This window comes from Nanorana parkeri, unplaced genomic scaffold, assembly GCF_000935625.1.
Source record: "Nanorana parkeri isolate BGI_ZX_2015 unplaced genomic scaffold, ASM93562v1 scaffold289, whole genome shotgun sequence".
NCBI lineage: Eukaryota > Metazoa > Chordata > Amphibia > Anura > Dicroglossidae > Nanorana > Nanorana parkeri.
This window is the reverse complement of record NW_017306557.1, coordinates 1,125,967-1,139,519: the sequence shown is the minus strand read 5'-3', so window position 1 is coordinate 1,139,519 and position 13,553 is coordinate 1,125,967. Positions and strand designations below refer to the sequence as shown.

At 45.8% G+C, this 13,553-nt stretch overlaps 1 protein-coding gene across 1 annotated transcript in view; it reads left to right on the top strand.

Moving 5' to 3' along the window:
* The first annotated feature begins 3,895 nt into the window (after positions 1-3,895).
* Positions 3,896-13,553, top strand: part of ZC2HC1A (zinc finger C2HC-type containing 1A) — a 43,753-nt gene continuing 34,095 nt past the window's right edge. The window contains exons 1-2 of the mRNA XM_018557553.1: positions 3,896-4,026; positions 10,196-10,263. Of these exons, the coding sequence (XP_018413055.1) occupies positions 4,011-4,026; positions 10,196-10,263 (84 nt within the window). The 5' untranslated portion in view covers positions 3,896-4,010. The remainder of the gene's footprint in view (positions 4,027-10,195; positions 10,264-13,553) is intronic.

The following is a 13,553-nucleotide window of genomic DNA, read 5'->3' as shown; positions in this document are numbered from 1 at the left end:
ACAACAACTATAGAAAACCTCAAAAGTTAGGCACTAGTTGTAGTTTTTAAGGACCATTGGTGACCTGGCTCCTGGGAATAGTACAGCCAAGGGTTATAAAATAGATATGCTATTCCCACCGACCCCTTTTTCTTAAAATAAGATAAATATGGGACCTGATAAAGGCTATTTGTTTTTTTAGGGCCACCTAAGGGAGGAATATTGGAGACTTTTTTTCCAGAATGTAAACTAACTACTACCTATGAACATTAAATATATGGTAATGTTTGAATCACATTGGTTTGATACCTATGTGGAGGTTTTATACTGCCCCCTTTAGGTACTAATAGAAAAGTGCAATAAAGTGTATCAGAACATGTTGGTTCTATTTTTTTATAACGTAGGATCCTAAATCAAAGAGGCCCAGGGAGGGACAGCTAAGCAATTAACCGTTTATATAATAATGATGTAAATAGATACATTTCTAATCATTCTAGAATAATCTTCCTCACTGTTGAATGATGGAGTTTAAATCGTTTGGAAATGGCCTTATAACCCTTCCCAGATTGATGGGCAGCAAGAATTGCTTCTCTAAGTTCATTGCTGATGTCTTGCCTCCCTAGCTGCCTAGGGTGACGGGAGGACGCTAGTTTGTGTCCTCTCGTTACCCTAAGGAAAACTATGGGGAAAAGCCTTAACCCCATAGTTCTCCTTTAACACACACCTGAATGTTCCAGACCAGCAAAGCACTGTTAAAACTTCTGCTTTTATAGGAGGTGGTCACACTTGCCGATGATCAATTAATCAAGGGCATTTGATAAGCAGTACCTGGCTAGTACTTAGCTTCTTAATTTCTATGGAAGCACTAAGGGTGTACTTAGTTTTTCACACATAACCTCTCCATTTCAGCTTTGCTTGTAAAATAAACAATGACACGGTGTAATATGTCATGTGTTGTTGTATTTACCTAATTCTAAGACCTGCTAAGGACCAGATGATTTTTTAAATTATTATTACTATTATTATACAGGATTTATATAGCGCCAACAGTTTGCGCAGTGCTGTACAATATAAGGAAGACATGACAATTATAATACAATTCAAGACAAGATGGTAAGGAGGGGCCTGCCTGTGAGGGCTTACAATCTATGTCCTGAAACCATAGAATTCAAAGAGGGTGTACTTTCTATTTCACATGACTGTAAGGGAATACATTGAAACTTCTAATATAAGGGCGCCCAGTATAGTACATTGTTACTCTTTTATCAGCCAAGGTATATTGCGCCCGCTGGTATCCACCCTGGGACAAGGTTAGTACATTTCCCTATCGGCAATAGATCTTGTTACAATGTTATCCAGCATACTGTATATCACACGCTCCTCACCTCTTACCATTCAGGATACAGTGAGGGGAATTTATCAAAAGTGGAGCAGCTAAAATCTGGAGCAGTTGTGCATGGCAACCAATCAGCTTCTCTCTTTCATTTTCAAATCTTAACTGAACAAACTGAAGAGAGAATCTGATTGGTTCTCATGCACAACTGCTCCAGATTTTAGCTGCTCCACTTTTGATAAATTCCACCCAATGTCTTTGCAAGTTGGCAACTTATTTACCAAGATTGACCGTAACAATCTCTTGACACCATTTAGTCCCTGTTCACACCTTCGTGATACCTTAATGCGCACTAATCCCGCTCTGCATGTAAACAGCTGAAACTGGCTGTTGCATACAAGCGTTCGGGTGGCTCTACAGCTATCAGATTGCATGTATGACAACAAACAGCGTGTGCTCCCCCGGTTTCTTTGAGCCCGTGGACGTGCATCATAAAACAAACTTCCCCCTGTGAACAAAAAAAGTGAACCGTGAAAACACAGCACACAAAAAGTGCACAAGGGTGCTTGGTCCTTCAATAAAGAAGGGACCTCAAATTCCCGACCCCCCCGGGGCGCAAGGCTCCTGACAGGGGTTGAGATACTTTGGTCCACCAGCCCGGAGACTGGCGGACCCCGATCCTTCGGGGACCTGCCGAAACAGGTCCCACCCAGTACTAGGTAGGGAGCTCTCCCAAAGAGAGACTCCCTGATTCGGGAGGAGGCAGAGAACCCTATATTAGGGCACAGAACCTCCTCCCCAGCATCGGGAATAGGCCCCGAAGGAACCTGCACCCTAAGCAATCTGTGGGTCAAATAGAAAAAATTAAAAAGTGCCAAATCGTGCATGAGGTGCAATAAATAAAGGAATAGTGCCAGTGCACCCCGCTGACAGGCCCTAGAGGCCGGGTGCTAAACAATTGCCCCGGACTAGCCATAAGGCCTGTCCAAGAGGCGTTGTGCAGTAATTGCAAGGTGGTGCTACGCCGGTAAATACTAAGCCACCATCCTAATCACCTCGAGAAGGAGTGGTGTCGTTCTTCCACCGGCAACTGATAAGAACAGATACTACACTTGATCTTAGCCAAAAGGCCCCCGGTTATCCCGGGCACCGCTGTCCACCCCGCGGGCCCGAGACTGGCACAGTGGCTGCTCAGACTGTAAACGGAGGAAAGATTGGCATTCTCCTACTTAAAGTAGGGAAACAAGTTTTTTTTTTCAAAATTTTCTGAACTTTTTTTATTATATAGTAAAAAATAAAAACCCCAGTGGTGATTAAATACCAACAAAAGAAAGCTCTATCTGTCCCCCCAAAAAAGGATATAAAATTAATTTCAGTACAGCGTTGCATGTAGGGTTGCCACCTGTCCAGAATTCACCCGGACAGTCCAGGTTTTGAATGCTGTGTCCGGGTTTCATGGCAGCAGAAACCCGGACACAAGATGTCAGGCAGACAGAGGCAGCCAAAATTAAGATAGGGGCTATTGGCACCCCCACTGAAAATAGTCTCAACTGTGATATTTACATATGAATGGGCAGCACTATTTACATATGAATGAGCCGTGACTCATTCTCCCAAAGAAATGTCTGCGCATCGCTACAGTGTTCGGGCTTCACTTGAAGAAAAGGTGGCAATCCTAGTCCAGGATTCACCCGGACAGTCCGGGTTTTGAATGCTGTGTCCAGGTTTCATGGCAGCTGAAACCCAGACACAAGATGTCAGGCAGACAGGGGCAACCAAAATTAAGATAGGGGCTGCTGGCCTTCCACTAAAAATAGTCTTGACTGTGATATTTACATATGAATGGGTGATGCTATCTCCATATGAATAAGCTACGGCTCATTCTCCCCCAAAAATTTCCATCCGTTGCTAGAGTGTTCGGGTTTCGCTGGAAGAAAAGGTGGCAACCCTAGTTGCATGACAGAAAAAGCAAGATAATATAAATATATTTGTAGTCTAAGGAGCCGCTAACCATCAGGACACGCCCCTCTTGCATTGCTCGCCGATATCTCGGGAAGACACTCCCCTCGTGTATTAGAATTGAATCAGACACTGGAAAAGTTAGCTCACCGCTGGACTGCGGATAGGAAACGCCCATTAGCTATGAGAGGGAACAGCCGCTGCAATGTAGAGAGGAAACACTGTCCGTCAGTTAAAGGAACAGCTCGCAGTAGTGGGGAGTTCCCGCCCCATGGAATGACAAGAAAAATAAGTGGAGGTGTAAATGTGCTAGACTGTGCCTGTGCTCATTAGGCTCAGCACCCCGGAGGGTCCTAGACTAAGCCACGCCCCCATAGTTGGAATCCGTCTTATTGAGGTAGAACTCGCACACAGTACACATTCCCCTCATTCATTGACAGACAACGGTGTGTACCACAGCTACAGGACACGACCCACGTGGTTGTCTGGTATTACACATGACAGCCTATAGACTGCAGAGTACGCCTATTATTGGACGGCTCCCCTATAGTGACAGCTACGACACGCCCACTCCGCTATGCGACGTAACGGGCCCTCCGTCTCCGCCCATCGTGGAGAGCTCGGTGTCTGGTGACGCTTCCCGATCAGCCAATTATTGGCTTGTTGGTTGCTAGGCGGGCGTGCCTCGGTTGCCGTGGTAGCGGGAGTGTGCGGCGGAGCGACACATAGAGGGGGAAACATGGAGGATCTGGAAGGTAAGGAGGGGCTGCGGCGGGTCATTGTTCTATGACAGCCTCCCGCACAGGGGAGTCCTGGAGAGCGTCAGCTGACTGGTGTGACTGAGGATTCCGCGGATCTCCCTGCACTAACATTTCTCTGCATTGGAGACACAAAGGCCGATTCAGGCTGATCGATGCATTGTGATCTCCAGGGAAACATCGGGCCTGCATTGCATGTCTCCATCACGTGTCTGATTGTCATATGGCAGTCACAGCAGCAGGAGAGCAGTACAACACCTCCATTCTGTGCTAATGTAACGGTCAATTGTGTCCCCAGTGTGGTCACAGCTAAGTACCAGTGACTGCACATCACCCACTGATCTCTGTATACATGTAGCTGCATGTGTGCTAATCTCACTCCACCAATCAGATCCACTCAATGCTGCTAAATCCACACTCTGGTTCTGCATTCATTGACGAATCTGAGATTATATATATATAAGTGTGCATCTGTTAATCCCTGCAGGCACTTGGCCCTCCTCTGTATCACCTAGTAGAAGTTAAAGGGAATCTCTCAGTGTGTGGGCAATGTGGTCTGATCTGCAGATAAGGTCACATGATACATCATAGCGTCTCTTGAAACAGTCGCAGGCATCTGTGGTGACCGTGTCATCAGTCTGCTTCTAGATTGGCCCCCTTCGATCACTTCCCATCACTGCCCCTTCATACCATGCTGGTAAAATAAGACCTCGGGTAGATCTAATCTGATTATCATTCAATCATAATAGTCATAAAGTGTTTGCTGTTCCTGCAGCTAGCTGACGTGTGCGAATTTTGTCTTTGTAATAGCTTCCTGAAATCACCTGTTCACCATTGCTATATCGTGGGGAAAGTCAGCTGATGGTCTGTGCCAATCAGGGCTTGGTTTCTTTATACATTGTGTTGAGTCTAATGCAAAGTGTAAAGCTGACCATGCATGCTTAATTCTCTCCCGTTCAGCCTGGGGTATTTCTGGGCTGAGAAAATCCCCCCATTCCCCCATCCATGATGGAGGACTCTTCCCTGCAGGATATTGTATTCTGACTGCCAGAACTTACAGCTACCTCAATACCCGAACAGTGATTGTATGTGATGGGATGTAGTCGCTGTTTGGCAAATAAATTTCCATCTGGGCTCAAATCGACTTTTGTTTAAAGGGCTGCCCTCAGCTCAAATTTTGGGCAGTTCAGCAGGAATGCGCCAAAGTTCAAGCCGTGTATGCAAGGTAATCACTAAGGCTGGATGTCATTACGCACGCACGTGCGTAATGATGTGATGCACACTTCACTGCCGGCGACCATCTTAGTGATGGATGCCAGCAAAGAGAGGAGGGGATGTTCACCAAGGGGAATAAGGTGTGTCGCCGGGTCCCCACCTCTCTCATGCACCTGTCAGGCTCTCGGTCCATGACTGTGTGTCCGACTTCTCAGAGGGGGTGACAACAAAATCACTGTCCGTCATTTTGGTGTCACCCCCTCTTTTGGTGTCTCCTGGTGCGGGCGGCACCCCCCATGTGACGTCACTAATTGTATGGCTAGTTTAAGATTTGCCACTGGAGCTGCCACGCTGCCTAAGACCCCATTCACACCTAGCGACATACCTTTTGCAGCGGATCCGCACGGCCGGGATAGCGCGACTTTCGGGGCGACGTTCCAGCGACGATCCAGCGACGGTAGCGCGACCTTCCACGTCGGCCGCCATAGAAAAAAAGCAAAATCGCGCAAAATCCGCCGAAAAAAGGGTCCGGTAGAAGCGACCGCGACGAGCGACGCGCGACATGGAGTTAAGACAGCTCCATTGAATAACATTGGCCGGCGACTTCTCGCGATATCGCGCGGCAAAAATGCGCGATATCGCGGCGGAAATCGCGCGACAATTCGCTATATGTGAACGGGTACACAGACTTACTTTTGCATTGTGAGAAGGAACAATAAAGTACAACCATTATGAGAAAATATGGCTGTCCCTATGTACGTTACAAATTGTACACAGAAACAAAGTCTTTGTAAAAGCTTGGCATCTATTGATAAGATCTACATTGAGCTGGTTTTCACATTACTTATATATCTAAAATATTATTGATAATGGTTTATATTCACTTTTACAAACCATAAACTCTCTGCAGCCTCTAATAACTTGAAATACCCACAGTGCTCCTGGTATTCATAAAATAAGTACTCTCCTGTAGCATGGGACATCCTATACATGGGCACTGGATGATGTTGTAGGCAGCATTTTGCCCATCTTTGACTTGCTATTCTAGTGGGGGTGGGGTGGGGGTTACAAAATGAATGCATGGGCCAGCAGTGCCCCTCAACCTACAGCATCATGTGACATTCTTGAACGCACCACAGTTCTAGACAAAGGGAATGTTTCCCTAAGCGGAGACAAGTTTGGCATCAGAGGGCAGTCACACAGCTACCACCCTCTCCTGATGCACATGTGTACCAGAGCTTTAGCATGTTTACAAAACCGTATGAAGACCCGGGATCCAAATTCCCAACTATAACCAGGAATGCCCTGCAGGCCGTCCTCACCTCACTGATCCTTTCTATGGCTGCTTACTGCATGGGGTACAACATACACACTGGATAGACTACTAAAGTAGAGTAGGGGCCCCAAACTTTGTAAACAAAGGGCCATTTCACACTGTTTGGGGGCTGCACTGTGGTCAGCGGGAAAACAAAAATGCCCCGGAGCCTGTAGTCAGTGGAAGTGACACCAGTGGTCCATAGTAGTAAATGCAGTGGGAGTAAATTATACCCCTATGCCAGTGTCCAATAGGAGTAAATCATACCCCAGTGCCAGTGTCCACTGGGAGTAAATCTTACCCCAGTGTCCAGTGGGAGTAAATCATACCCCAGTGTCCGATGGGAGTAAATCATACCCCTGTGCCAGTGTCCGATGGGAGTAAATCACACCCCTGTGCCAGTGTCCAATAGGAGTAAATCATACCCCAGTGCCAATGTCCACTGGGAGTAAATCATACCCCAGTGTCCACTGGGAGTAAATCATACCCCAGTGTCCGATGGGAGTAAATCATACCCCTGTGCCAGTGTCCAATAGGAGTAAATCATACCCCAGTGTTCGATGGGAGTAAGGCTGGGTTCACACCTAGGCGTTTTTCCGCGCTTTCGTACTCGCGGAAAAACGCTCAAACAGGGAAATGCCATTATTTTCAATGTGCATGGTTCCCATCTGGGCGGTTTTCCGTGAGTACGAACGTGCGGGAAACCGCCCTACGCCCAAAGAAGTACATGTACTTCTTTGGGGCGTTTTGGTCGGGCGGTTCCATTGGGATACAGCCAAGTATCCCTCGGAAACGCGCGTCTTTCGTGCGTTTTTTTTACCGTGAATCGCGGTTAAAAAACAGCGTGAAAAACGTGCATATTCAATCCGCCTAGGTGTGAACCCAGCCTTAATCATACCCCTGTGCCAGTGTCCAATAGGAGTAAATCATACCCCAGTGCCAATGTCCACTGGGAGTAAATCATACCCCAGTGTCCACTGGGAGTAAATCATACCCCAGTGTCCGATGGGAGTAAATCATACCCCAGTGTCCGATGGGAGTAAATCATACCCCAGTGGCCGATGGGAGTAAATCATACCCCAGTGGCCGATGGGAGTAAATCATACCCCAGTGGCCGATGGCAGTAAATCATACCCCAGTGTCCGATGGCAGTAAATCATACCCCAGTGTCCGATGGCAGTAAATCATACACATAAAAGACTTTATTTTTTAGTTGACAAAAACATTGATTGTAACATTCACTAAACATTTACTGGTGGTATATTACTTGCTGCAATTTAAAAACACATTCACCTGCAGTGAATGTTTGTTGAAGGTCAGGTTCACTGCTTTATAAATATACCCCATAGAGGAAAGTTCACCAAGCAATATGAGTTATTGCAACTTCATTTAAAGTTTATATAAACCCACAAAGAAAAATTATTATATATTGCAGCTTGCTGGTGACTGGTTTACTTTTCTTAATTTTTTCCCCCCTTTTTAGGCTGGGTTCACATAGAATATAGGTATAGGTATAGAATATACGCGTTTCGTGACGCGCGTTAAAAACCAGCGCGACAAACGAGCGTTGCCGAGGGCTACTTGGCTGTATCCCAATGGAAACGCGCGACAAAAACGCCCCAAAGAAGCTCCTGTACTTCTTTGGGCGTAGGGCGTTTTGTAGCGCGTTCATACGGCCTGTAATACGCCCAGGTGTGACCCATAACCATAGGACATAATGGGATTTCGGTGTTTGAGCGTTTGGCAGAGCGTTCAAACGCGCTACAAAACACCCAGGTGTGAACCAGGCCCTATTTTCACCTCATGATCCGGCCAGTAAAAGTGGCCATACATTGTTCGATTTTCATTCGAACCGTTCCATTGCTGTCACAAATCCTTGTTTGATTATACGTAGAGTTCCCCATCAAACATAGTCAAATGTTGATATCGGAAATCGTTCGTCAGCCATACTAACCAACCAATTTATGAAAAACTACAGAAATGATCATTGGACCAATGCAGAGAAAGTATTCGTTTGATTAGGCAGCTTTCCTTTTGCGCATGTGCTGTGTTCTAGGCGTTCTAGATATATGCAAAAAGTTAAAAAAAAAAGCGCTTTAACAACGGTTTAAACTTACCCCACCTTCGCCGCGTGCTCCCGTCCGAGAATCCAATCTGCTCGGGCGGCCGCAAAGCATCTTGGGGCGGGCGCATTGCGCAGTTCGGATTTTCGGCCGGGAGACGAGGAGATGCAAGGTAAGTCTACGGACGCGTACATCTGCATGCCGACACCGTGGGATCGGAAGTGCCAGCAGGGACAGAGGAGCCTGCGCTGGATCGGACACCCGCCGCAGCGCTGGAGAGAAGGCTGAGAAGGACAGGACACTGAGAAGGACAGGACGGGAAAATCGGATTAAGAGACATCATTTAAGGTAAGTGCTTACATTAACATTTTGGGGAGGGAAAAAAAAAATTTGACTTTGATATCACTTTAAGTCTGTTATTTTTCAGCTTCCTTTAACCGGGCAAGCTGTCCAACAAAATGTCCGATGGAGGACTGAGACAAACCATTTAACACTGACAGGGGTGCTTACTAGGGATGCATCAATACCAATACTAGTATCCGTATCGGTGCTGATACCGAGTATTTGGGCATGTATTCATACTTGTCCAAATGCTCCCGATGCCCATCTTGGTACCGGAACTTCCGGTACCAGGAAGCCGGGCAGCGAGTCATTAAACGCTGGCCAGCTTCCTGATCATCACCAGGGAGTATGGAGCTGGCTTACCGGGCAATCAGGAAGCCGGGAGGTGGGTAATAACTTGCCCCCCGGTATCCTGATTGGCCGGGAAGCTGGCTCCATGCTTCCTCGTCACTCTGTGGCGAGGGAGCATGGAGCCGGCTTCCTGATTGTGTAATGACTCCCCGCTCAGCTTCTTGATTGGTCGGGAAGCTGGCCAATCAGGAAACCGGGCGGCGAGTCATTACCCGACTGCCTGATCGGCCAGTCGGGTAATCACCTGGTGGCCATCACCTGGTGATGAGGGAACATGGAGACGGCTTCCTGGCTAATCGGGAAGCCAGGTGGCGAGTCATTACACACTGCCCGGCTTCCCGTCCAATCAGGAAGCTGGGTGGCGAGTCATTGCACGCTGCCTGGGTTCCTTAATGGGACTTCCGATATCGGTATTGGGTATTGGTGAGTACCAAAAAAATATTTATATATCAGTACTCGTACTCGATACAGAAAAAACAGTATCGGTGCATCTCTAGTGCTTACAATGCTTTGCCTTTATTCACTTATTTAAAACCTTTATCCCAAAAGGAAAAATTTAAAACTGTTGCTGCAACTGCTTAAAAGGCGTTGCCTGGAGTTCAGATTAAATCTATTAGTCAAGTCCATCTAAATCTGCTAGACCATCGAACGCGACCCTCCCCACTGTGTCACAATGCTGCTGTCCAAGCGTGGTTCCATTGCTCCTCCATAGAGTGGAGCCACTCTAACACAGAAAGTGTGTTATTGGTCGGACTACCAGGTGAAAATAAAGGGGTAAAAAAGAAAACTAATGCAGTCACCCAGTTTAACAATTAGTAAGCTGCAATATGATTTGTCATTTGAATGGGATTTTGATTCTTTATGTTTGATACTTTTACAGACAACATATCCCCTGCTGATCTCAGGCCCTGTAAAATATGCGGTAGAACATTTCTTCCTGCTACTTTGGTGAGTATGAGATGACCTAGTGGTAAGACACCTTTGTATCCTCAGCTGCTGCTGGAACTACATGTCAAAAGTTTACTTTCTAGTACAGTCTTATGTTTATATAGCAATATAGAGTCCAGAGACAGCACATTTAGGAATACCATTGGGAGCCTAGAACTCATAGCTTTGAGCCCTTTTTTGTAAAGAGGATGTAAAATTTCTATTAGTCATTCTCCCTCCTAGAGTGTTATCCTACAAAGCTGTAGAAGTCTTTGGATTTTGACTAAGGCTATAGCCATACATGTGCAGATTTCTCTAATTAACTGAATTGATTGAACAAGAGAAATTATTCAGTTCCCCTATGCACGCTAAACAGCATAGATGGAGGCATCTCCTCTGCTGGCTCTTGTATTCAGACAGAAGGACAACCCTGCGCCTGGCTGAATACCCAAACAGTGACTGAATCTTTCTGGATGCATTCACTGTCTGGCCTGGTTTGTGTACTACAGGTAACTTGCATCAGTTTCACGAAATCTTCAAAAATAGAGCCCCGCTAGACATCCTTTACTGCCAAAATGAGCACAGAACATAAACTTCTGTTTAATTTTAAAACCACTGCAACTGTTACTTTGAAAGATAATGTTTAATACAGGGGTAGGCAACCTCGGCACTCCACATGTTGTTGAACTACAAGTCCCATGAGGCCTTGCAAGAATCTAACACACACAGGCACGATTCCCAGAGGCGGACGCATGATGGGACTTGCAGTTTTTACCACAGCTGGAGCGCCGAGGTTGCCTACCCCTGATTTAATGTGTTCTAATGCCTATAATTGTAAGCTTAATGATTACAAGGTTTGTGGCCACCCATCATTATTTTAATACCAGAGAAAATGCCACTCGCTTCCCTTGGCGCAATGGGACATTTGGCATTAAATGTGAAAATATGTTTATGTTTTTGCCGAATAAACTGGCCCATAGTGGAAATGTAAAAATTGCTCTGGTTCATTGGACAGGAGCTGAAGTGGTTAAAAGAAAGAAAAAGCCGGAATTCCCTACCTTTTTATATTTGTGCCAGGTTCGTGACTCAGAAAGTGCTGAAAGCAAAGGATCAGCATGGCGGCCAGACAAGCAGCTCTTTCAGAAGTAGATTAGGAACGGGACCTTCCAAAGCTCATTCCTGCCAGCTTTCACTTTAATGAATCCAATCTACTAACACTGGTGGGTCTAAGGCTGACCTTCCACTATACAATCTGATTGTACAATCTCCTTTAGATCTCCCATCATCTATGTAGTGCAAGGTCATGCCTGATTTCATACAAATTGGATAGATGGTTTAGGTTTGTCCTCATGTTACTTCGTTTTGGTAAAGCTAAATGAGATTGTATAGTGTATGGTCAGTTTGAATTGCTGTGAAGGTAGAGTCACTATGAAATACAAATTTAGGATCGGGCTAAAGCCTGACCCAGTGTGAGGGTGAGATAGCAAATCACGCACAAGTTCACTAGTTCCAAAATCAGAAATGCTTCTATTATTGGAATCCTAAAGCCTTATTAAAATCTACATGAATGCATCATCTTGGAATAGCTGTATGGGAACTGCTAGCGTGCACTTTACCGTTCCCCCTGATTACACACAGCATGTTTTTTTAATGGTAGTATTTTTAGAGCGTATTCTTTGTATCTCTCACGGCAACTCGAGTGTGAAGCCACCGCAAAACCCATCTCTAGAGTTTAAATGTAAATCCTGTACTTGTTTATGACCTATGGCAGGTGTAGGTAACCTTGGCACTCCAGCTGTACTGAAACTTCAAATCTCATCATGCTTCTTCTTCTGTGAGCCGTGGCTGTCAAAGTCTTGCAATGCATCATGGGACTTGTAGTTCCACAACAGCTGGAGTGCCGAGGTTGCCTACCCCTGACCTATGGTATCATTGCAGCTCCCTGCCTGTGGGCTTCATTCAGATTTGTTTGCTGAAAAGTGTGTTTTCAGTGCTGTGCTGAAAAGAGAGCTGCAAGAATGTACTTTATCGCTGGCTGAACTGGGGGTAATGTACGTACACTGTACGTCGTCAGTCACGAAGGGGTTAAAGGATTTTTTTTTTAGTTTTTGAAGTATGCCTGGAGGTAACCAATTCATATTAAAGCCGACCTTTACCCCCTTTCACTAAAAAAATCACCGGCATACAGCTCTGCACGATGATATGAAATCATCTTGCATTCATTAGTTAAACTTGTTTTTATTTTACTTACAAATAGAGTTCATCTACTTCCCGTTCCACTTTGGCACAAATTATGTAATTGTGCCCAAGCATTGCATCCTGGGAAGGTTATATCAGCAGAGCATTGCTGGGAAATCTCATCTGTACTCTCATGAGATCTCAGGGAAAGGCATTTTGCTCCTCTGAGATGATGTGCATGGTCACATGTCCTAGTCACATGTGCCAGAGTTCCAGCAAGTAAAGGGAGAGCTAGTAACCTGCCCTTAGTTAACATGGCCACTGTGACAAGACTGGGGAGGAAAAGAGAAGTAAGGTATGCCAAGAATACAAAGCCGGTAATTATCTAGAAGAATGTGATTGTAGATTGTCATTACTAGGTGCCATTGTTGTTATTTTAAAGATATGGGTAAAGGTCTGCTTTTCAAGTGCAGATACACACCAGAAGCACAGCACACGGGCAACTAAAGGCTGGAGGGCGTGTTTATAAAATATATGCAGAGCAAGGCCTGGTTCACACCTGGGCGTTTTACAGCGCGTTCCTACGCTCTTTAAAACGCTCAACATGTGAAAACCAATGATTGCATATGGGAATGGTTCCCAGCTGGGCGTTTTACAGCGCGTAGGAACGCGCTGCAAAACGCCCGAAGACGTACAGGAGCTTCTTTGGGGCGTATTTGCTGCGCATATCCATTGGGATACAGCCAGGTAGCCCTCGGAAACGCGCGTTTTTTATACCGCGAATCGCGGTAAAAACGCACAGGCACGAAACGTGCAACAAACTCGCATATTTGATACGCCTAGGTGTGAACCCAGCCTAAACAGCTCTTTGAATGTCTATGTTTAGATATGCAGCAGAATATGGCCTCTAGATGGAGCTGAGGAACATGGAATTTTCCTATGCTCCTCAGTTCCATTTAGTGCTTATCCCTTTCACAACCCATGATGGGATAATCCCGTCATGAATCCTGAAGGGGTTAAACAGACAAAAGCCACCGGGACTCTGTTCAGATTTGTAGAGCTTTACAGACGGCTTTACAGTAGAAGGGATTCTGGTGGTTCAGCTGCCGCCAGATCGCTTCTACGATCTGGTA